Source organism: Necator americanus, chromosome X, assembly GCF_031761385.1.
Source record: "Necator americanus strain Aroian chromosome X, whole genome shotgun sequence".
Classification (NCBI taxonomy): domain Eukaryota; kingdom Metazoa; phylum Nematoda; class Chromadorea; order Rhabditida; family Ancylostomatidae; genus Necator; species Necator americanus.
In genome coordinates, this window is record NC_087376.1 from 34002634 (window position 1) to 34029107 (window position 26474).

Here is a 26474-nt window from a genome sequence, read left to right on the forward strand (position 1 = left end):
AAACTGAAAAACTGTGTATGTTGTTGGATGCAAAGAGCAGCAGTTTTCGCGTAGGGGAATACTGTTTTACTTTTCAGATTGGTGATTTTTTATCGATCCGTGGAATATATACATATGTTGCACCTACATACGTGTCCAATTAGCAAATGACTTAGAGACTGTAGTTAAAGGCATCACCCCACGAATCTGAGGTAATGCAGATTTCAGGTGGAGTATTCGTATACGGGATGGGAGACTACGGAGAGGGGGTGATTCCGTCCATTTCTTCCTAATTGCCGTAAAAAACGGCCCGGAAGATACGGCTTCATTCGTTTTGGCGCACCATTTTGTACAAGAGGTTCGATTGGAGCGCGCCAGTCTTGTGCGCCGCCGCATCTTCCGGGCCGTTTTTTACGGCAATTAGCAAGAAATGGACGGAATCACCTCCCTCTCCGTAGTCTCCCATCCCGTATACGAATACTCCACCTGAAATCTGCACCACCTCAGATTCGTGGGGTGATGCCTTTAAATTCCTTTTTTTCGCTGTGAGGATATGAATGTGAGGACGAGAGCCATCGTAGCACACGAACTCATAGTAAATAGAAATGAATGCAGAGAAAAGCTAGAGGATCGAATTTCAGAGTATCAGTATCGCTATATTTATTTAAAGGTAACACTGTTAAGTTTGCTACGATAAAGTGAGCAAAATCAATAGAAAAGTAAGAATTTCCTGCAGAACTACGAATAAATTGTACTTACACTTCGAATCATTAAAATATACGTAAACTAAACTAATCAGCTCAACAAATTAATTATAAATGTAACTAATAATTCTTAATATAAAGGTAATTAGTCACATATATTGATAAATTTTTAAATGTGAGTACTGTGAAACTTCCAGATGAAGCGTAAGTAGATTCATGAAAAAAAGCGGTGAGATCTGCTGTGAACTATTAAGCTATTCAAATTATATAGAAAGAAAAAGTAATTTTTTAGGAAAACAAAAGTATAATATACAAAAACGAGTATTTACTCATCTAAGGTCACATGTCATGGCACGAAATCGAGACATGATGAAACGAAAGGCAATGAGCCTCCGACAAAACGAACTATTGTTCATTGCCCGGACTTGAAAACATGTTCAATATTTTTCTGACTCAGATGGAAACCAACGTCGTTTTCCACGTTTTACGTATGCATACATGGAATGCGAGCCTCAGCGAGGTGCAATAAGGTTAGAACTCCTATGAAAACATTGAAATAGGCAAGTTCTCACAAATTGTTTGAAAAATAAACTAGAGATTTTAACGCAACAATGTTTAAGAAAACAATTTGGACCTATTTATATTCGCAACACAAATAATCAAATAAATAATCAATACACAAATAATATTCTTTTATTTGTTGCTAACTGAACAAGTAACTGGAGACGAACTCTCGTATAAACAAGGCTTCAGCGGCTGACAGCCGCGCATCTCAACTCAAAAGTCTCAGTGATCCCTCGGGAATATCAGGTCTTCATTTGATAGAAGTCGGCACCCACAATATCCATATACTTCGGTACATCAGAATTTCCCTCCATTCGTTCCTCCTCCAAGTCAGTATCGCTACATTCAAAAAACTGCCACTTTTTTAAGAGTGAGAGGTGAAATCAAAATTCTGGATTGAACAGTTTTCACGAACTGGACCTGCGCACCTCGTTTGAATTTATTTCCAGCCGCGGATTGTAACGGTTGAAGACGAATGGAATTACATTAGGTTAAAACCAGTTGGCTGACAGAACCGGACTTCAATAAGCACTTAACCGTGAACATTTTTGGAACCCGGAATGACCAACGTTCCTTAGAAATTCAGCCACTTTCATCATGTACCATTCCGTGAATAAACTTTGTGTGGTGGGAAAGGAGGCAAGGACAAAGCTTGCGCAGAGAAGCTGGAGAAAAGACTTTCCCTTAGCTCTCAATGTGGAGTATTATCCACAACAGTTTTTAAAAGCGCTCAAAACAATAATAAAAAGTAAATTGATACACTAGAATTTCGCTCCCAAACGGAATGTCCTTTATATAATAGCGTTTGAAAAAAAAAACTACTTGTCAAAAGTTCGTCGTTTAGTAGTTTTCATTGTCACAATGTTATCAAATGTGGAAAGATCAGACGTCTTAATACTACTTTAGATAACCAACAAAAAATATTCGAAAACTAATTGAATTTCCAGACTGATGATCTATTCTTCAGCGCTTAATCTCTCCGTCAATATCCAAAAAAACGTATCAAAGCTTGGAAACGTTTGTAATCATTTTTCAAGTTCACCTCTTGTTTTTTCTCCATCAACAATTTACAATAGCGGTACCTTCGGTTGTGGGAAACTCTTTTCAGGTAAGTCCTCCGTAATTAACAAGAAGAAAGAAGGAAAAGAAAGAAAAAAAAAGTTTTGCTTCTTTAAAATCTCACTATTTTACGTGAAATGGTGCTGAAATAATTTAACGCGATAACATTTTTCTAATGAATAGAGTATTATTAAGGAATTCTACTAGAAATACTTTAATTTTTTGCACTTTCTCACAGCGAAATGACGGCATAGATGTAGAACATCTTCCGATCCCACCACTCTATCCATCTATTCGCATTCTTTCCAAAAAGCACAGCTTATTGTTGAATTTTTCCAATAAGAATGGTCCAATTTACTTCTCAAATAAAACAATACAGGCTCGACATATCAATGTGATATTTTTTTCAAATTAAATTGCAATCCTTGCCATTATTTATGCAACACAACATTATTCAAATTTCGTGCAATAAAGCACACGGAGAAATCCACCCGCAAATCCATATCCCCATTAACTCTCTAGTGCAAATCGGGAAATACATGATCAATGACACGTTCAGTGTTGGTTATAAAAGAAAACGGGCAAATTTTCTGACTTAGTATTGTGAGCAAGTGAGTGTACATAAGCCCTGAGGGAAAATTCCACTGGTGTTAAATAATACGAACGCGACGATCAACTATCGGTACTTTTCTCAGAATTAAACGGTCGACGGCAATAGCGCAACTGTTTGATGCGTTGTGTAGCGAGCGAGATACGCTGCCTTGTTGAAACCACTTATCGCCCAAGTTCATAGTAGCTAATTTTATCCACAAATAATCAATTTACTACTCGCCACAGCGTTCTCCGTTGACTACCATTCCAGCAAGAAAATTTACACTCAACACATGGACCACTACAGGTGCTCCTGTAGAAGACATTTGGAAGATGTCGTGCTGCATAAATGATGCTGAGGATTGCACTCAATTCCAATCAATCAGTAATGAAATAGAAATTACATTAATATCTCCACAATATGCCGTTTTATTTTGAAAAAAAAAGTTCCTCATTGTTGAGAGACCGTTTATTTTTCTCAAGACGTTCTTTTTTTTAGTGAAGTACGTTGAAAAATCAGTGAGAACGCGTGGGGCTTCGAACGCTTCGACTGCCACCTATGCGACAAGGTTTTCCTTCTGGAAATGGAATTTTATGAATTTTATATTTTATTTCATGGAACAGCTACTTTGGAACAAATGCTGCTTCGAAACATTGAAATTTTCCGGTTGTCCTCCTGTTTCAGAGTCATGGATTATTAAAAGTTGGCTGAAAACCCATTTTGCTGCTTAAAATGTAGCAACACTTTTGCTCTTGTTTTTTTTCCACTTTGCACACCAATTATATGTGATATGTGGGAAATAATTGTAACGAAATTTAAGAGTAAACTATGAGTAAGACATATTCAATTTCACCCGCAAAATCAACTATGCATCAATTCTGTTAACCAAGAGGTCTTACATTCGTCATTTTGTTGGAGTTTGTTGATGAACCAAATTAGAGTTAGAAACGCAAAAGTAACCTAACAAAAATATTTTTCTTGCAGTCATATCTAAAAGACTGCAAAACCACAGAGGATATCGCAGCTTTGAAAGAAAAGTGAAAAATTGAAAGAATATGCCGAAAAATATCGCAGCAGTTGATCGACCACATTTTACGGAGATATCGCCACTGTTAAAAACAAAATGGCATCCAACATCTACAATGTAAATCTACTGTTCAGGAAAGAGTAAACATCGGTTTTAAGTAAACCTAAGAATTACTCTATCTTTAAAAAAAATCTAATCACTATTTGGGCAACTGTGCATAAATATGGAACCCATCTATCTGATAAGAAGTTCACTTCCCAGGTAGAAGGGTGCACGAAAGAGATAATCGATCGAACATGTGCTTGAAATCAATGCATAACCAATGTGGTAACTTAGGATTTTAACAACACTCATTGATAGCTGGTAATATATGTACTGTAAAACTCATAGGAACAAATATTTTATCGTATCAACTCACACGTATGAACAAAACACGCTTCTTGACTTCTTCAGGTCTTCAAATCGCTCAGGAAGAACATCTTCATATGATCACCTAGAAAATAGCCATGAAAGTTGCAAAACAATCCTTAAGAAAATAAAAAAAAACTTATGAAAACTGCAAATTTCCCTAGTGTTGAAAGAACGAAAGAAGGCAGCAAGTAAAAGCACGACTACCGAAAAAGGGATAAAACTGATAAGAGTACGGAAGATATTAAACGACCTCAAGGCTGTGAGTAAGTAGATGGATAGTGTAAGTGATCAGGGCTACTACTGGGACATGTATGTATCTGGTAAATGGTGCAAGGTTAGAAAGATTCCGAACGTCCCCTTTTCATCAACGTGCATCTGCTCCTATATGCCACTTACTGAGAAAACGCATTCTACTAACTTATAATTTTGTATCATAATTATTCGGACAGAACACTCTGCACTTTTCCACCAATGACAAAGAAATAGTGATGAAATGGGAGAGTCCGAGTACTATTTCATCTACAAAGTGAGGTAAGGGTTAATGATGCTCATCTCTAGACGTTTCGCAGATCTGTAGTTATCCATGGACCGGAGATTTTCTTCGATAAATTTACTGTTATTAGTAGGCAAGAAAGGGATCGACATTGATGAGGTGTCGATTTTGAATTGCCGCCTATGGTGTCCAGGAAAAGGGTAGTCAGACGGAACGATGCCAGCATTCGAACCTAGCAGAATTAAATTAGCATCAGTCACGATCGGGGGAACAACACGTCTCAGACACTTTCGGTGCATGTCAGTTTAGAGGTGCACCATTTCTGCGAGGAAGCCGAGCTCGCAAATTATGCGAGTCGTACGCAAAGCCCCGATGCGCTCATTCATCATCGAATATTTCCCAAGTGTTGAACAATTTCAAAGAATTCCAGTTTACTACCTTCAGCGGTATAGTCGGATCAAAACTACTTGAAGCTCAGTGCAGTTACATAAAGCGACCCTGCTTGAAGCGGTGCGGTAAGGATCGAGGGGACCCTTGCTAGCATCACTCATCGCTGCAGTTCACGATTGTCCCACGTGGATCTCGGGCGCTGGCTCCACCGTGGCCCTTCGAACGCAGCCCCGTACGCAACTGCACCGAGCTTCACGCGCGCGGAAAACCCTGTGGTACCAACCCAGCTTTGGTTGGCCTGAGATTCCCAGTGGGGCAAAGGCATGTTCATGTGCTTTACGACTGTGTATCGATCAGAGTACTTGTTCATCATAGCCGCCAACAGTGTAAACAATATAAGATAGTTGAATCCGTTTTAGTTGGATGAGCTATGTGCTTAGGTACATCTACAACGATCCTGACAAGTTTGACAGTCGGTCCTGCCCATGTGCAAGGTGCTGGGATGATCGAACGTAGCTTTGAGTCTTGTAGCTCCTTGTGAATGTTTGCATAAAAGGCACAAGAATAAGACAACATGCACATCCATGTGAAAGACGTATGAAATATGAAAGGCTCAAGATATCCGTAAAGTTTGTCGCATACTATTTTTGACTGGTCTTACTATTCTGGTCACTTAAGACATCACATTGTACTAATTAATTATAGCACTTGAACGTGAGGATAAAAACAGCGATCGATCTCCTGGTCTCGCAACTGGTACTAGCTGGAATTCCAGGAAAAAAGCCTTCCTATCTTACCACTGATAATAAATCCTGGTGAATGATCGATTCTTCACACAAATAAAGAGGACACGTCCAACTTCAAGGCTTCCAATGGAAGATTTTTTGACAACATTCATTCCACATTCCATGATTGAATGAAGATCACTGCATAGCAATGAACGATCTTCTGGTTGAAATATATAATGAACACCATTACCATAAACAAATCATGTTGTTTTTCTTTAAGGATACTGTCTTCTAACAAATATACTAATGTGTCACATTTGAAATTAAGTAAAGTAAGCCAAAGATGCGGAAAAAAGAATAGACATACCTATCACTTTTGTAGGACCTTTACTAGACTCTCATAATAAGCAGTCATATTCGGCACTTGGTATGTGAGCAGCAGTTTGCTGAATTTTTCTTGTTCCTCTGCGGCTTCGATTTCAGCAAGTATTTCCCTCTGCGACTTCTTATTCAATTGTTGAACTGCGTTAACAGAACTGAGTTTAGTCGACGCATCTCGCTCATATTCTTTCGGTATCTGATCGATGGGCATTATATGGATGGCCCCGTCGGTATCAGATCTTGTACTTATCTTTGACACAGAGCTGATATCCTTAAATCCTCCATGATCGCACGAAGAAGTGCCCTCCGGCGCACATTGGGAAGTTTCCAGTTTAGGAGCGAAATAGAGAATATAGCCAACAAATGCTGCGATACAACCAGCAACGAAAAAGGGGTGAGCGACGGTAAAACAGAATGCAACGAGGAGAACTACGAAGATGACGACCTCTTCAGTACTCATACGAGTGTAGCCACTCTGATCTGAACGAAAGGGCACGCGCCTGTTCCGCTGCGTAAAATCTGCCCACAACGGAAAAAATGACACTCATCGATCAGATCCCCATGAGAACTACAAAGATAATCGTAAGATACTACTAAGTAAAAAAGAGCAACCGCTTCATGGCACTTTTTTCTCCGCTTCCTTATGAGAATAGACCCTAATGGTGGTTTCAGTCCCTTGGTAATACGAGACCGCACCGTGTATCCCGGAATAAAAAGAAAAACACTGGAAGAAACTAGCTAATAGCATCAATACGCATTCATCAGAGAAAAAACTCAATTTTCAACGACATTTCTCTCATTTCTCAATGCTTGTTGAGTTGTGTCGTATCCTTCCCCTTCCGGAAATTAGCGAGCGAGGTTTTTGGAGCTTCATTTTGTTCAAATAGCCCAGGTACACAAATCAGAGTAATCTTAGTCATCGACAAATGTGTAAAGTTTCAGGATTTGTTAAAAGTGCTGCAACACACTACGTAACATGTGTAAGAAAAAATCCAGAAATGAAAAAAACAGTAACGGAAGCAGCGAATACCAGTGGAAAGGAAAATAATCGATTAGAGACAAGCTAAATTTCGCAGAGCGAGAGAGCTGAATGAGAACTAATCGATTTTGACCACAGTAGATCACCGTCGTTAAATTACCAACGTAGAACACTAAATTGTATTATTATTTGTATTTGTACTTGTATTTTATTATTACTTGTTATAGAATTTTCATTAAAAACACTTGGACGTTGAAAAACTTTCCAGATTCTCACCAAGGAAATTAACATTAAACCCAAATAAATAGAGATTTAAAAAAAAACAACAAAATTTAATCCATGCACAATTAGAAAAAAAAGAGGAAAAATTACATTGAAAAGCGTATCATTAGCGATAATATCTTTAATAAACTTATTGAAGTAGTTCGTAATGTACAATATTTCAGTAGTTTAATTTTGATAATTTTCAAATAAATAAATTATCGAATGATCACATGAATTTGCTTTCCTTTTAAGGGCAGTACACTGTAAAATTAATGATGTTGGGATGTCTCCATGAAAATCAGAGTTAGTGGCGTAGATCACTAGTATATGACCGCGATCACGATCAATTCCCTGGAGTAAAGGCGCGAGGAACGACATTGACTTGCTCATTTTTGTTTTTTACGTGAAAAATCCGTACCTCCTTGTGTTTTTTCATTGTTAAGCCATTTTTTAATGTGACTCTTTCATGTCTGTTCGTAGGCAACCGCGTTTATTTTAACCTTTATCGGTGATTTCGAGATTTTTAAATAAACACTTTGATAAGAAGCCAAACGTAGCTGCACAACGTGTCAATCACATTCCCCTTAATTTTTTCCTTTTTTTTTGATTCTCAGACCCCGCTGTCGTATTTTCACGGTCTTACACATTACTGACTTATATATTTTAGTTTCTTTTAACAAAATTTTATCAAAACTATTATCATTACTCTTTATTTGCCAAATGCATACTCGGATTCCACCTATTATGTGAATGTATAAATATATATATATATATATATATATATATATATATGCAACAGTTAGAAGATTTTTAGATAGATACTATTGTTGACGGCCATAATACACACACATATATCCAGGATATACGATTGGCTATAGTTAAGAATATACCATTTGCATTATTTTTGTTGAGAAGCTATTACTGAATCAACTATTTGTATGTCAACGTTCTTAGTTTTTTTCTTCTTCTTCTCGCAAATCCAATTGTCTGTTAATGATGAATAACTGAATATTTAATTGTTTACAAATCGTGGAACTTTCTAGAACCGACTGATAGGAAATGAGTCGCAACACATTCTGCAACTAAAAACATCTTTAAATCCTTATACCTTGCATGCCAAATGATGTAGAGTATGTGAGAGACACTTATTACTAATTGCAAGAGTGGGACTAATTTAACGAAGAGGTTCACAGCTTCTTGCAAAACCACATGAGAAAAATGAGAGAAAAAGTGATAAATATCCATAAGAAACGGGATTCCAAGTGATAATCAACATGAAATATGTTCGAAAGAAAAACATCAACAAGAAAATGAGCGATCAGTGGAATCAAAACAAAAAAAATCATAAATGAGGATAAAGGCAGATACTGCGATGATTATTCAGAGACATGTGTACAATTACAACAATATCAAATTACAAATCTCAATAAAATATATACACGCTTTCTAATTTTTGTTTACCGGATATTACTAAATTATGCGAAGTCACTAGAACTGAAGCAAATAAGTGAATATGCACCATAAATTACAATCTATAATTTTTTATGGCCAGTCATAAACTGGCATATCGTGCGGGTGGAAATACAGAATCCTACGTGCTTGATTTGAAATCGACCCGATCGAACTATGAGGTGCTATACTTCCCGCGAAGTTTCTGCTGGTACGGTAAGCGTCAACGCAGGTGCGGATTGACGTCGTTTCCGTAATCGCTCAAAAGCGCTTTCTGGGGACGCGTCGAGAAGCGGTGAATTTCTTCGAGACCAAGCTCCTCTGGAATTTTCTCTTCTTTTTCTTCCCTGATTTTCAGCATAATTGCAAATAGAATGTTTACCTTGAGGCATGTTGTAGTATAGTATGTGAGTATTTCGATATGGAAATCCGAGCTTTTCGAGAAGCTTCGAAAGCTTTGTTGCGTATCTCTTCTTGAAGAATAAAATAGCACATCGAGAATAGTACTACTCCTGAAAAGTACCTCTCTTGTAATTTGTAATCTTTCGACCTGACTGCGAAAAATTCCAACTCGTTCCAATTATTCGAATTCATCAATTATTTCGCATTTTGGTTCTTTTTTTTTGGCAGCATGCAGAAGTTTCAGTTGAGCTGTGCTACCCGTTCATAAATCGATTTTACGAATAAAAAAATCCATGAATGTTCATGTTTCCTCTGTCGGGACCGTAAAATACAAATCACAGTTCTTACCGTAATTACACAGATTTGTTTATTCTGCTACTTCTAATTACAGGAGTGGATCTTCCTAACTGCTGAGATTATTCGTTTGATTTCTTATATTACGCTTAATCCACGATTAATCCAAGGAGCCGAGTGTAGAGGATCCCACGTGACGACCAACAATAAATATGCTAAAGTTTTGCAGTAATTCTATGTAAAACTCACCGAAAACAATAAACACTGCGTTAACGAGGATGGTTCTGGGCTCTTGTGGGAAGACGTCACCAAAACCTGGAATTTATGATTTCTCGGGATCCTTAGGTTTCTCTCGTCATAAAGTCTTTTTTTAAAAGGCGGCGTATCACAGAATTTTCACAGCTGGAACCTTTTCACGAGTACATGAGGTGGGATGAGGTTTATGTAGGAATGTGAATGGGATCATTCACAGTTCAAGGAAGGAAAAAACCACAGGGGTGTTATACACGCATTTTTCTGGATTTATGGTGAGAATTTGATCCCTTTCATACCCATAAACTACACTATCTTATCGTGGAATGATCTCAATTTCCTGCAGTAGGCGCTACCTTTAAACTTCTCCTTTGCGTTTTCAATAGTTTCTTTAAAATTAACTTTCATCGATTTACTTGGATCCTTTTGTGATCTATTGCTTAAATTACTTACCAATAAGAGCAACACTATTGAATAAGAAGTATACTGATGTGAAGTAGTCAAATTCAGTAGAAAAAGAGAAAAGCAGTGAGGATAATAGGATGTAGAGCACAAAGAAAAGTACACCAGCAATAAACACTCGTCTTTGCTCGTCCAGCCATGATTTTTGTCCTGAAAATCTTGTCTCAGTAAGCGGTTTTTATTAGCATAGATGGATTTACTCGCCGACGTTTGTACGTGTGTGCAAATGTTTTCTACTTTACGCACGGTTCATTTGCAACTACCGAAATAACACTAAGGTCACGTTTGGAAAAAAGGGAAGTTTGCGCATATGGGAAACTTTTGCCTCATATACATAGTGTGGGCTGGCGAGATCTTGATACACCCACTATATTTGCCAACCTATCGGCCACCGACAATGACTTTTCCAGGTATGTATCTAGCCAAACCGTGGAAGTATGTAGTGCCTTAAAAATCGAGCAGAAGAGGCTTCTTTTTAAAAGCATTGATTAGTGGCGATTTTGTTTCAGAAAAGGTATCAAATAGGATCAAAAAGTCGAAAATTTCTACCACTCTTAGAATTTTGTGAGTACCTGGAGATTCAATGTTTTGATGCACTTTTATGAACAAACGAAGGCGACAATTCCGAGCAGACGTTATCATTAAACGCCGTAATTATAAACTACAGGTTCTCGATCATGTATAAAGTTTTCTCCCTTACTGTACCGAAAAAAAACTAAGTAGTTACTGGCACTTCATGAATACGTCTACACGAAGATGCGACCTTAAGGAACACCGACGCTGATGACAACGTTTCTCTGGATTACCTCCAAGGAAGTTATTGGATTTTATAGTTTGCAACGAGAAAACTAGGCAACGTGAGCCTCAACTATTCATCTAATTCCTACTGAATTTAGTATTAGTTTTTACGGAATCCATTTGAATTTAAAGAGAATTTATTAGCAACATTGACAAATATAGCGTATATTTACCTAGAAGTGAGGTGGTACTGTACTTCCGAGCAAATCGTGCTTTTTTTGCTTGTATGTCCTCGTCTAGTAATGGTCGAAGCAAGACGTTGTTGTTGTTGGCGCCTGAAGCGATGATCAAAATCACCTGCTTCTTCATTCCCTTTTTTCTTTTCCGCTACTGCTATAAAAAAAATTGCTAATTTGATGGTATGTGGACATTTTATCCTCAATTTTCCACGCAACACACTTTATCCGCCGGAGCTTAGCTGATTATCCCCCAAAGCTTAAACAAAGTAGACTTAGAATCGTTTAAAAAAACAACTACAACTCACAATTTTCCGTTACCATTGGCGCACCCGACTCCTCAGCTTCGCCTTTGGGAGCTGTAACATAAATTAATGCTTTTCACAGGTTTCTTCGTCCTCGAAAAAAAAAATAAAAAACGTTAGCTAGACGTTTTGATTGCATTAGTTTGCTGTTACATTTACTACTGTACTGACATGTTGGTTTTATTGATGAGTTGTCACTTCAAAAAACTATGAGAAACTGCATCCAAGATAAAAACTACAGAAAGAAAAGAAATTGGCTGATTTTACAGAACGTGGAATAGGAAAAAAGTTTAAAAAAGAGAAAGAAAGAAGAGAAAAGAAAAACCCTGAAAGAAAAGGCCTTGTTAGATACTATGGCAATAAATTTCTTAAACTGTTCCCGAAGAATAATGCAGAAGAACATCTCATCGAATCCTTAAACTCATTTCCTTCTTATTGTTTTTGTGTGAAATCAGAAAATTATGAGAAAGGAAATTTTGGATAACGTGGAAAACATTTTCAGAATGAGGACTGGGATGACCTCGTAGAGAAGCTCACCTCCATAATGACAACTACAGTGTTTCCGCCTCCATTTAGTGATGCGATTATAAATAAAGATGAACACGTTTCGGAAAAGATTACCCTCCTCTTTCACGAATGCGAAGAACAATGGAATACCTGAAGATCTACTTATATTCTAGTAGCAGGAATGTACAAACATTCGAAAAATCACAGAACACCTACCAAAAGCCCCGTAGATAATTGTGGCCACTCGACAATGAGTCGTATCGGCAGCCATATTCCCGTATCCTATTGTTGTGTAGACGCTGAACACAATCGTTTTTCAATAATCCGACAAAAATTGAGTCTCTAAATTCTCTGGTGCATCAATCCACCTGGGATTGCGTCAACGCGTTTTACTGCAATCCGTAATCGCTGAGATATTGGAACGTGTATCTGGCCCATACAATGACTTGCAGGAGCCAGCCGATGATCAAGTCAGCGTTTTTATCTTCCCAGAAAAGTCTGGCACCAATTTATCGACCCCGAAGGGACAAAGGGTTTGGACGGTCCCAGGGCTGTTTCAAAGCATCGATCGATCTTGCGGTCACAATCGAACTTTTTACGACTGCGCTACACCCACGATTTCTTGTCGTGTAATCGATTATAATCCTCACTGAACGGTGGTCCACTGTTATTGATTCCTGCGGAAGGGACGCTAAGATCAAAATCGCGGACAGCTCCTCGTGGTGGGAAAAGGAAAAAGTCCAAAAAAAACAAGGATCTTTCCAGATACGTCAGATATTGGGTGCAAATAAGTAACATGGGGGAATCTTGTAATGTAGTGCACTTTTCAACAGAACTTTCCAAAGCGAGATAGACGGTGGGTCAAAAATCTTGCAGAAGTGAAACATAAAAGCGTGAAAGTCCAAGCATGCTTGGATATTGGCACAACGATTGTGACTTTTTGTTAAAAATGTGAAGCAAGAGCCAAAATTGTTATGAAGGCGTCCTAACGTCCAAGCGTTAGCCGTAATAAATGTTAAGAACCTTGCTATTAACCTCAAATTTGAAACTTAAAAGTTTTTGCAATATGAAACATTACCTACATGGACATGGTAATAAAGAACTAACAATCCATTGCAGAAGGATGATAGAATCCAAATGTGACGAACATTATGTATGTGGATTCATTAGAAACAGGAACAAACGCGGTCCTTACAGAGCGTGTGGATGAGCAGCCAACGATAGGGTGGTTTCTTGGACACTACCCTCTTCATGGAAATACATAGAGGTCTTGCGATCGATTTTCTGAGCCAACACACAGAAATCGCGAAGAAGTTCTACTTCAGAAAAATGATGAAACGTCAGAAATTTTTGTTATGTAACGAGTAAAACCGCTCCAATTGTGATTACTACCACTACTCATCGACTGTTAATGTCTTAGTAATTTTGTAAAGAGAAGTTACATGAATTTAATACTTTCGGTCAGATTTGTTTGATCTGCTTGTTCTGGAAGTTTGGCCGAGTAACACCAAAGGGCGCCCCACATTCCCATAAAACAAGGAAAGCTGGGTATATTCGTGCGGTTTGAGAGCCTATTACTGCTATTTGTAAATACATGGAAGAGAATAATTTGGAGACCACCAGACCTTTTCTGGATTCTCTGGATTAGAACAATGTTAACAACATCCTTGGGAGTTTTTTTTTTAATTCCTAGAAAACATGTGAAGGATGCAGCGCAACTCGCCTCACGCCCAAATGGCAGTTAACTAAAGCGCTGAGGTAGGTAAAGTAGGTAGAGCCTACTTGATCTTCTATTTTTTCAACTCCCCAGACGTGCATACTTTCTTTTCACAGGTTTCTATATTAAAGAATTCACCCATTGCTACAATAAAATATAATAAATGGAAGTCGAAAAAGTTAGTGGATTTACAATTTAACTGTCTATCGGAAGCTTTACAAACGAAAATCATAAGCGTGTTAAGAAAGATGCGGAGAAATTCCACGGACGTCTTGCTTACCTAAAAGCATAAACAAGAGCGTTAGTAAAATCATTCATTGAATGCGTAATCGTCCTGTTTACCATATGCCAACTGAAATTAGCAGGTATGAAATTGTTACAGTAATTACAGTCTTCGAGTAGCAAACTCACTTTTTATAGCAACGCTCCACTTCTTCTAGGTAAACCTTCATCAGATTGAAGCAATTACCACCGGACTCACATAGAGACATGATTTCAATAAGAGTACTGTTGCGAGAAAGATCGCACCTTAAAACGTCGTTAAGAGAACAGACAGAGGTTAAAATTTAAATGGTGGATCGTTTAGGTCCTACCTAGACGATCCACTTAAGTCTATTCTTAGCAACATTTAAACTATCAGCAAAGAAAACGGATACTCCGATCTCATAAATGCTACTCTGTTGCCAAAAATTACAAAAAAAAATAATAAAGGGCAAAAAGAACGTGACTGCGTGCTCTGAACACGCAGTGGGAGGCTCTGTACTGTCGCTTATTGTAACTTATTATTCTTCTTATTAATCTATTATATGTATTCTCCAGAAAGTTCAATAGACACGTAGCACTACTCCATAAGTGCAATTCTCATCATTTCCGTATGCCTTGTTAATCTCGAGAAGTGTACAAGGTGTTATTTGCAGAATTCTTGCAAGTAAATACGACAAAAATGTCGATGATGGCACTAAATTTGGAAAATCCACAAGTCCACTCCTCCTCACGACATTATCTGTTGAGTTCGTGGAATTATTTTTCCAAACCATTTCTCCAATATACCAAAAGAGCGGAAATATTGGGTTGATGCAAGTTTCCTTCAAATGCTCTACGGGACCTCTTAGATCGCTTTTGTAGTTCTGCTCAATACGCGGCTCCACCCGAAAAGTCACGAGCCACGGGATCAAAGGACGAGTTTGATTCAAACCGCAGCAAAAAAAAAAATTGTGGTTAGGATTCGGTACCGCGCAAAGTCGCAAAAGGACTCCAGGATATGCGTCGGCAAAATGTGTGCAATCGTACTTCTCGCTTCGTTTTCCACGAAGCGTTAGCTTTTGTCGTTCTACGCTTAAATTTTTTTGTCATCGTATATCGAGACGCATTTACGCATGGATGGAGTCAAAAGATCCTGAAGCGTGGCGCTGTTGTGCAGGCGGCTACGCTCGAAGAAGCGCGGTGGACCCCGTTGTACTCGAGGAGGGACCATTACCAGCTCCACTCAAACTGCACCTATGAACAAAAATCCCCTGATTGCAACCGCTACCTCCACAGCGCCACTTCGTGGGCTACAGAACTGCGTTATTCCACGTATAGATTGTATTTTTGACGAATTTTATTACAACTTTACGACAAATGCATGTACCTGTTCCGAAACTCCTCAATCAGCCGATCGTCGTGCTCACCATCAAGTGTCTGTAGCATATCATCTATTTAAAATGAAAATTTCAAGTGTCACTGTGGAACGAAAAGGATACCTTAAATATCCAAGCTCCTATAACAGTATATACTGGAAGGACCAAAATATAAAACAAATGGAAAAGACGCGTCTTCCGTAATTGTGAACCTGTAAATATTGCCCAGTACAAATCCCACCAAGAAATCCCTTAATTTATGGACTACTTAGACACTCTGTGTTCAATAAGTGTGTCCTTGTTGTGTTATGGATAGAGTGAACAGATACAAGTGAACTTGGAAAATGATCGATAATGGTAAGCATCTAGAAATCTCGATAGAAACCAATATGAACTGTGCCAACACGGTTCCTTAATGGGATTTGTTGTGTTAATTTGAGTTTCTCATTCATACCGGTCCGTTGAATGGTGCGGCCAACGCTTGCGAGCCCTCGCAGTTTTTCCGGATCCGGCAGGTCCACGGACGTCTTTTCGTGGTTTGACAGAAACCAGGCCGCCCTTTGTAGTACTGATCCTTTGTCCATCATCACCTGTAGGTTGGCAGGTTCTTTTTTTAAAGGCATCACCCCACGAATCTGAGGTGGTGCAGATTTCAGATGGAGTATTCTTACAAGGGATAGTAGATTATGGAGAGGAGGGTGATTCCGTTCATTTCTTCCTAATTGCCGTAAAAAACGGCCCGGAAGATGTGGCACCGCACAAGGCTGGCGCGCTCCAATCGAACTCGTTGTAGAAAAAAGTGCGCCAGAACGCCCGAAGCTGCATCTTCCGGGCCGTTTTTTACGGCAATTAGGAAGAAATGGACGGAATCACTCTCTTTCCCACAATCTACTATGCCGTATACGAATACTCCACCTGAAATCCGTACCACCTCAGATTCGTGGAGTGATGCCTTTAATCAGGAGGTGGAATAATAACATAGAATTAATTCCTGACAAACAACGGAAACAGAAAATTTGCGCAAATAAGCGTGCACCTGCAAAACAAGGACTTGGTCTTTATTCTGCATGTTCGCATTCATTTGCTTGAATGTTACTTGTCAAATTGACTAAAACAAAAAGTATTTAATCGAATTCTCGTAATAGCAAACCATTCGGTATCACTTCGAAGACAATCTTCATAAAGAAGTCACTCCCAGTTCTAAGATCCTAACAGTCCCAAAAAAAGAACCATAAATAACCATAAAGTTGGATGAATGTTAGTGTACGAAAACTAGTTATGGATTTAGAATTTAAAAAAACACGATATTTACGAGATGATTGGTGACTGGAACTGAAATCACTCAGAAATTTCGGCTAAAAAAATGAAAATTGTGACGAAGTCCAAACAACATGCATATTTATAACAAAGGAGTGGTGAGAACATGTTCGCTACATAGGTCCCTAAATGAAAAAAATCCCGGCGGATTGTATAATTTCGCTTCTTCTTGTCTAAAACAAAATTTAGCTAAAATCTGGACAATCGAAAGGCTCATCATGAAACTAAAAGCGAGGGGGAAGAAAATGAGAAATAAGCAATGCTTCTCATTTCTGCAATTTTCTTTCATTAAGGTTTCTCCAAGGCTTCTCCAACATTTAATGACAAAGTATAGACCGTGAAGGAAGCAATTCTCTAAATTAGCAGCTATTTCATGGAAAAAATCAAAAGATTCTTATCACATAATCAAACCTTTTCTTCTATGACATAAAGGGTAAAGGATAAAGTTCCTGGCGTTAATCAATCCGCTTAGGATGCGCCCCCACTTTCACTTCAATTCAGAATCGTTTGAGGTTTACGAACGTGTATCTGGCCTATACAATGACTTGCGGTGGCTAGCCGAAGTGTCAAGTTAGTGTTTTTATCCTCCCAGACAATTCTGGTACCAATTTATCGACCCCGGAGGGATGAAAGGCTTGGTGAGCACTAGGGGTGATTCGAACCTCCGATTGATCGTGCAGGAAGCGGAACCTCTAGCCGCTACACCACACCCGCCCCCTATGACCACTCTATGACATACTAGCAAATATTCAGCGTCTCTGGCTTGAATTTGTGGTGAAAATTTAAATTTTGACTATACCAAACAAGAATCATCATTCTATAACTGCTTCTAACCTTGGGTTCGACAAAAAACCAGGAAACAACATACCGTAACTGCATAATCGCCAACCGGTGACGTCGTTGAACTAACTCGGCTGTACTCCGGAATACTTTGTACGCTACTGGAAGGAGACAAACAAGTCGCCTAAAATACTTGCGTTGCTCTGCTGACAGTAAGTAGGATTGCTCTGGTCCAACAAATAACATCATCATTATTTTATTCCTGGTATGAAAGAAAAACGTACGGTCAAATCAAAGCCAGTCTCGACGTTCTCATTGTACTTCACATTATCGCAAGACGTCACCCGCTTCTGCCTCGTTAACGACCGCGTCGAGGGTCGTCGTTTGCGCTCGTTCATGGATTTCCCTTCAAAAAAAAATGATGCCTGAGTATCAACAAACAAATGAAGCAGAATAAAATTTGCGGTAAATGAGCAAAATATTCACGAAACTGCAAAAATTCACAAAAAAAAATGCCAATTGCTAGGAAATACACCTCTTGTACAGACATGTAATCAAATCCATTCAAGGAAAACAATGAATAGAATTGCTTGAAGTCATGGTGAAGATTCGAGTACACTTTCAGTCTGTGAGGTAAGCACAACATAGCAAAATTACTGGAAAACAGTGAATAAAAAAACAGCAAGAATCGTTTTATGGGAGAAAGAACAAAGAAACAAAACATGGCTTTTAAACCATTTAAGAAAAGCGATAAAATTTGGAAAAAAATGTTTGGTTTCCTCAAGAAAAAAAACAGAGAACCCGTGAAGAAAGGGTCCACACAAACAGCATCGTATCCCAAAATTATTCTTCATGAAAAGTAGACAGCAAGAGAAAAATGAGAAAGGCCTTTTACAATACTGCTACTACCTTCCTTCTTCAAATATAAGGAATCTCTGCCTGTCAGAATAGAATCGTACAAAATGGGAAATACAGTTCCCGAAATTCAGATAGTTTTCAGGCGAGTACAGTTTCCGGGAAATGTCCGGATTGTTTAAATGGAACACATTTCTCTGTTTTCAGATGCTGTCTGACTATATAACAATGAAGCTATAGAAAAGTACCCCGTGACTGTAAACACGATACAGCTGATTTAGGTAATAGAATGTTTTATAAGGAATTACTCAGCAAATAAGGATAAACACTTGATAGGGGTTAACGTTAACACTTAATAATAATTATGATTTTGAAAATGCATTGTTATCAAGTTGTCTTCCGCAGACAGCCTCCTCGTCGAGCCAAAAGCTTATCAGAGCTTGCATTGGGTTAAAAAGTACTAATTTTGCAAAATTTACATTTCTAAAGGCAAAGGATCCATTACGGACCTATGAGGGTCTATCCTGATTCTCAAAAGTTGAACAAGCAATAAACAGTTCTCGCCACGCACAATCAAGAGCGACAGCGCAGTTAATAGAGAAACTTTTGATTCCACTGTCTAATTCGATATCAAGGACTTGGCTGTGGAGACAGCGACATGAAGAACTCTAAGAACCGCGGTGGTAATGCATTTATGACGACAGATGTTGATCAGATTACAATTACGCCCTGAGGAGGGTGTAGCGTAGTGATAAGACGTCGCCACGGCTGACGGTTCGAAACCGCCGCGAGTCATTCATTATTCCGAGGTCGATAAATTGGTACCACACTGGTTTGAGAGAATCCAAACACTGACTTGATACGTCGAATGTCCCTCACGAATCATTTAGTGGGCCAAAAACGCGTCCATAAACCTCAAACGATTCGGAATTAAAGTGGAAGCGGATTGATTAGTGTCGTGGATGTTTACATTTGTGATCAAATATGTTCGTATGTTGTAATTTTATACTCGTTAAATCCTTTTAAAAAAGTGACAGAAATATAGAGTATTATTTCTAAATATATACTCGGGTCAAAACGAAATGAAACGATGAACGCGATGCTGTTACGTAAGCGAACTGCCGCAATGAACGGTGGTAGAGCGGGTCCCCACTCGATCCGAACCGCTACGCTCCGCCGCACCGCTTCGAGCGCAGCAGCTTACGCAACGCATCGCACCTCATGTCGTTTTGACCTATTACATATTATAACTGTACCTATTATTCGTAGTGCGGAGAAATCTCAACTTTCACGATATCATGTTATGTTGCCTTTTAGTTTTCGGCAAATGTAAAATGGTTGAAATCCTCAAAATGCAGCAGCCAAATGGAACATGTGGAACATGGAGGAAGTGCCAGCTCCAAGAATGAAAACAGTTTAAAATCTTATGGAAAACAACACACTTCTATTAATTGACTTGGACCGTTGAAGAAAACAGCGCGGATGACGAAAAAGAAAGACAAAGAAACGTACAGTAAGCTAAGAAAGTTCAACTACAGAGTGAAACAATATTCAGAATCCTGCTGAATGTCTTCGAAATCTTCATCCAGATGCAGAATGTTCACGGACAAACTAGGATTCGCTGTAATCGAGACGAGTTAAAAGGTGTTCATATTAGCTTCCCATACACGTTGTGCAAATGGCCTTTTTTTTTCGTGGAATTCGTGGAATTCGTGGAAAAGTGCATTACGCTAATTACGAAGATATCAGTTTCACTGAAGTCTTGCGAATTTGCGAAAAAAAAAAACTTATCATGTCGCAGGAGGAAGAGAATTACCTATGATACTCAGCGAAATACTAGCACAATACATAGTGGATGTTAGAGGAACACAATAAATGAGGAATTCATTCGATATTCGTTGAGAAAATTATTATTTAAAATTTTACAGCAGAAGTATGTAATCTGAGAAACCCGTGCTTAAAGGCATCACCCCACGAATCTGAGGTGGTGCAGATTTCAGGTGGAGTATTCTTATAAGGGATAGTAGATTATGGAGAAGAGGGTGATCCCGTCCATTTCTTCCTAATTGCCGTAAAAAACGGCCCGGAAGATGTGGCGCCGCACAAGGCTGGCGCGCTCCAGTCGAATTCCCTGTAGAAAATAGTGCGCCAAAACGCCTGAAGCCACATCTTCCGGGCCGTTTTTTACGGCAATTAGGAAGAAATGGACGGAATCACTCGCCTCTCGATAATCTACTATCCATTATAAGAATACTCCACCTGAAATCTGCATCATCTCAGATTCGTGGGGTGATGCCTTTAAAGGCATCACCCCACGAATCTGAGGTGGTGCAGATTTCAGGTGGAGTATTCGTATACAGGATGGGAGACTACGGAGAGAGGGGTGATTCCGTCCATTTCTTCCTAATTGCCGTAAAAAACGGCCCGGAAGATACGGCTTCATTCGTTTTGGCGCACCATTTTGTACATGAGGTTCGATTGTAGCGCGCCAGTCTTCTGCGGCGCCGCATCTTCCGGGTCGTTTTTTTACGGCAATTAGGAAGAAATGGACGGAATCACCTCCCTCTCCGTAGTCTCCCATCCCGTATACGAATACTCCACCTGAAATCTGCACCACCTCAGATTCGTGGGGTGATGCCTTTAAATCGTGACATGACGCAAGCGCGGACGACGTTCATTTTCATAGCATTTCTCTCTTTTCATAGCATTTTCATTTTCATAGCATTTTACTCACATTTTCTTTTATGAGTAAGAAAGTAGGATCTTATTGCGTTCTTCTTACTTTTTTTTTACTATTCGCTTTCCATTTTCCACTTTACTTTTGGCTAGAGGTTCTTCGGTCTTCGATCATACGATGAAAGGACTAGACAGAGTGCTAAAATAGTACAAAAAAAGTATAATGCTTGATTGAGGCTGGAAACCTTCTCTTAGCACAACTACCCTAGTGGACTTCTGGGATCGAACTTCAAAATTTGAGGCATTTGAGCAAGTGAAATGTTCGAACTTGATCCGTGATCACAGTTATGCATTCCACACTGCGCAGCGTTTAGTTAATCAAACGTTTTCCTTGGCAATTAAGAAAACTTACACGTTACTCATTTTCAAAGAATGCCCTAAGGCATCGCTTCCAGACTCGTTCAAAACGTTTGATTTGTAGAAAAAAAACAATTCCTGTTGTTAACATATCGCACACAGGTACATAGCATTATGGGAAAGCAAGGAGAGTTTTAAAGGAAATCCTTGACATCATGTCAGGAAGAATCTTCCTATGGATTATCTCAGATCTCTATATGCCTCCACAGTCAGACGTATGCACAATTTCGCGCTTTATGTGATAGTGGATAGTTGTAGTACGCTGAAGCTGAATCTACTATCAAGAAAATGAAACCGAAACAAAATCGGGAATCTTCATAAATGAAGAGGTAATAGATTCTTTATATAGGGTAATAGATGTCCAATTGTAAGCCATTAAGTGAAGGGCGGAAAGCGCTAAGCCGTTTTTTTTTTCAATTTACGATATTGCCCCTAAAAAAACAATAAGGATGAGCTCAAGGAAATCCCACGTACAGCTCTTCTACTTTTTGCATTTCCCCCACAAGGAAAACATGGATTCATACATACCTGATCTCATTTGAATACAACTGAACTCATCCACAGAAAGGAGATAATTTAAGCAGCGAGAGTTTGAGTGAAGTAAGGTTAATGAACTATTCGGGAATTTTTGAAACGCTCCGGAAAACAAAGCCCACAGAGTTGCAAACATTACTGAAGGATGACACTCCGAGAATATCTTTGCAAACAAAGAAATGTTTGCGGAGGTGCGATTATTTACCGGTTTGCTTTCCATAAACGTCAACATTGAATACGTCATATAAGAAAACATAGTATTTATCGTTGCAATAACTTGGTGGTGAGAAAAAAAAAGTGAATAACAATCACGAAGCTTCTAGGAAAATCTGCAGAATTCCACTATCCGGATAGCTTACTACGATCCATGCGAATTCTTTAATACACATACATCGAGTAGCACCAAATGGGCATATATAATATCTAAGCCAGTGATTATTTTCAAATAATATGAACATAAACAAAAACAGATGGCAGTTTCACTGCGGCAGAGAATATATAAGGAAAAATGTTGGTCATTTGACAGAAATAAACAATGTTCAGAGCAGAACACGACCAATTCGATCAAGGATATCATCATTCATGGCTTCTGCTAAGTTGTTCTCTGCATCATTCTTGAATTTCATAAATTTCGTTGGTATTCTACATAGATCAACAAAGAAAATTGAGACTCAAGGAAAAAACAGAATGATGAAGTGAAAAGACTCTGGAAAAGTTTTTTTTTTCTCTCGAACCAATAATTGGACTGCTGTGATGTGAGAACAGACCTGATCGTAACCGTAAAAATGGGATCTTTTGAAGAAGATAAAGAAGAGCTACAGAAATATGAACCCCTCTATATGATTTTAAAAAAATATCTTATAAAGAAAACAGATGAACAACGCTTGCATCGATCACATAATAATCCGATATTATGAATGTTGGAACCTCATTTCTGAAACATATCAAACAGTCAGTTTGATCTGTAAGATATAAAGATAAAAGGGGCTAATCCAGGAGTGTCTGTAAAGCAAGTGACAATATATGACATTTTTAATTAGAATACAAAAGACGAATTTAGCATCTTTGAGAAGAGAGTTGGACCAGGTGAGTAGGCGGTAAAATAACAAGAAAACTCAAAACTAGCTTTTCAGGCAATGCCTTTTATGGTAACGAAGGTTTAGGAGTTTTCATCAGTCGATACTTTAACAGCGTTGGAGCTCGTCCTGGATTTGGAATTGAATGAAGCTTTTCAAACAGGCTCATGGAAAGAAAATGCAACTAATTGAAACGTAATGAAGCATAACCGTTGCACAACCATTGCATCACCTCATTAGAAATGTATAATATCTCGCTCATTAAAACTTCTAGAAAGAAAAAAACTATTTTAAAACCCGATAACTATTCGATTTGAAAATATAATCACTACGTGTGGCTAAAACCGAATTATGCACGAGAGAAGCGAAACAGGCCGGACACAAAGCACAGACGGACACTTCCAAACTGATGGAACAAAGGAATTCTTCAAAAGCCAGGTGAACTAACCGAAGGAAAGCATTGCGAGAATTGTGGTCCACAATAATGCATTGTATGGATTTGTTGAAATATATCTACGCAATGAAAACGTGAAAATATTGTCAAGAATGCTATTCGTTAACGATTTGAGCTAAAAATCAGCAAAATATCATAGCTGTGTTATAATCTTCTTTAGGGTTTCTAAGTGGTAAAAAATAGAAATACCAGGCTATCAAGTCATCGATATTTTCAGTTGACGATTCCCTGGGAAATAAATTCGGGGGAAAATGGGGGAGCGTCATTCAACCGTCCCCTCCCTAAGACTAATGCTTAGGTCTTAGGCCCCCGACTGCTTTAGTTATTTACTTTCAGAAACAAGGGCGCCACTGAGGGCTTCCCTCAACTACAAACTATCCAAAAATTCTTGATCCCAGCAAGTGCGCACCACCAACATCATTCAGACTTTCGTGACTAAGTAAATTTGAAAATTTAAGGATGAAATATTGCGCAGACGAAGTAGCGAGGCAAATGCATAGCGAGTGATAAGTAGTGACTAAAGTAAACCTCCCTAAAAACAATTAGTGAAGTACTTCACTTTGTTTTTTCTCGGGATCCACAGACACACACACACTCATTTGAACCGCATGAAAAATAACTCAGAACCCGGTTGTTTATAGGCAACCAACAATTAACCTCTGAGAATGAGCCTCAAGATAATTTGCGGTTTGGAAGGTTGATTTGGAGACATACGAGTGTTAATAACCAGGTCTCAAGTCAACTGCTATATCATTTAGCCACATCAGAATTTTACGTGTGCATATTTTTCGCTAATAGACACTTCAAGACTTGATCGCTCATTTTTTAGGATTAAGGATAAAGAGCTTGGAAATGATCTATCCTTTAGATATTCGCTAATGTATTCCACTTCATTTCAAAGGCGTAGAGATTTGAAAACGTCCGTACGCTTGCGAGACTAATCAATGTTTCAAAACAGTGTTTTCATCCCATCAGACAAATCTTGTATCGATGTATGGATCAAGAGGTGATCAGTACATCAGTCGGCTAAGGGCGGTGTCGAACCATAGACTGCTCGGACACAGTAGAAGCTCTTACAACCAAGTACATTGTCATTTTTGGCAATGGCAAAGCGCTACACTGCTTTACGGAGCATTCTTGATGTTTGTGAATTTTAATCACGTGCAACGATCCCTATTATCAACAAAGTTCTGTGACGCAAACAGAAAAGAATACAAAAAAAAAGAAAGGAAGGAAAAAAAGCAAAGAAAACACAAAAGATTCCCCATCAGCAAGGATGCACTGAACATTGTTGGGATTCAAAATGTACATCTTGCATGAAGGTACGACCATTCTTTGATCTTGGCCTTGTCAATGGCTTACGTGAAGCAGAAGCCAGGATTGCGATCGATTTCGGTAACACTCCTGGTTTTTGCTCTACACATGCATCGATAAGATGAATCAATGACACTGACATAAAAAATATAGGCAAGTTGACAGTTGTGATCAGAGCATTAGAACAAAAATTCTAGTGGTTCTTTACATACGGGAAATAGTTATCCTTTAATATTCTGGAACAAAGAAAAATAACAATCCCGGTCTAGCGCTCGTATTGCAATTATTACCATCCAGGCTACGATCCCATGGATCCAAGTGAGATTTCTATGAAGAAAAATGTCCCACAAGACATCTGACGCAAACAACTCAAGGTACATAAATCAAAGACAACGGAAATATGGATACACATTGTAAAATATAAGTAAAAAAAAGAAATGGTGACGCTATTAAAACAAAAACATGCAGTTTAATCGGGAAGTTGTAATCCTATGGTCGACCTCAGCTCGAGGACGAGAAAAGAGCTAATCAATAGGATGGAGATCAGACGATAAGTAGATCTTTCTGGAACGAAGTGAAACTAATTGCTTATGCAACTAAGATGACGATAATCCGCTCAACTATAAGATTTCCTGTCGTCACATCCTCATTAGTTTCTGTTTATAGAATTTTCTTAAATACAAAATACTTGATGTTTGCTAAATGACAAAAAAAAATTCACGTCTTTAAGACATATGTACGTGTGTGAAGTAATCATGAAACCTATATTCCACACATATTACGACTCTGGATGCATAGATATGCGCAGCAATCATAGAAATAGTTTCTTCATAAAATAATTACGGATTTAAAGCTAATGCAAGACCAATTATAGAAGAAACGAATGCATACTGCAATACTACAATTGCTTTATGGAAATGCCTGCGACTTCAACGGAATTTGCTTCTCTTTTGTAAAAATGTACAGTATAGGAGAGAAAAATTTTTGAATTTGAGATTGTAATCGATTCACAAACTTTCATAATGCAGAGGAGATAAAAATAGCAACCGAAAACTCACAGAATACTGCATTTCTGTTGGAAGACAGCCCTTGGATTGCATAAATAAACAAAAAAAGCAGATGTAATGATGTGTTTCTTATGGGAAAATTAAACTACATGCCCTAGCTCATAAAAATATCTCTCGTTATTTTTACAGTACTACTGAGTCCTAAGGCTATTTCAACATTTGCTTGTTGACTGGATTTACTCGTTATTTTGTAAACACAGTCCCGTTATTGGTCTCTTTGTTACTCCCAGTGAAGTTTACAGAGATCCGGCCGCATGCAACAATTCCAGAAAACAGTTGTAAGCAAGTTAACGACCAAACAAAGAAAATGGTATAAGTTAAGTACTGTGCAAAACATTGAATAGCGAGAACGTTGAATCATTTGAGAGAAGTGCGAAGAAACATTGAAAATTTTGGAGCTGTAGGACATTTGATATGAAGCCAGAAGTCGGA

General features: G+C 38.5%; 2 protein-coding genes across 2 annotated transcripts; both read right to left on the reverse strand.

Moving 5' to 3' along the window:
• Nucleotides 1–6317: 6317 nt before the first annotated feature.
• On the reverse strand, nt 6318–6788 carry RB195_026271 (uncharacterized protein; the record flags this gene model as incomplete). Its single annotated transcript, XM_064214754.1, has 1 exon — nt 6318–6788. The coding sequence occupies one exon, from the start codon at nt 6786–6788 to the stop codon at nt 6318–6320; it is 471 nt and encodes a 156-aa protein (XP_064070635.1).
• A 2417-nt stretch (nt 6789–9205) lies between these two features.
• On the reverse strand, nt 9206–18047 carry RB195_026272 (uncharacterized protein; the record flags this gene model as incomplete). Its single annotated transcript, XM_013447083.2, has 15 exons — nt 9206–9341; nt 9403–9532; nt 9966–10031; nt 10422–10580; nt 11402–11503; nt 11713–11763; nt 12247–12366; nt 12433–12515; nt 14214–14285; nt 14345–14461; nt 15564–15613; nt 15676–15764; nt 16007–16142; nt 17738–17833; nt 17934–18047. The coding sequence occupies 15 exons, from the start codon at nt 18045–18047 to the stop codon at nt 9206–9208; spliced, it is 1521 nt and encodes a 506-aa protein (XP_013302537.2).
• Between the last annotated feature and the right edge of the window lie 8427 nt (nt 18048–26474).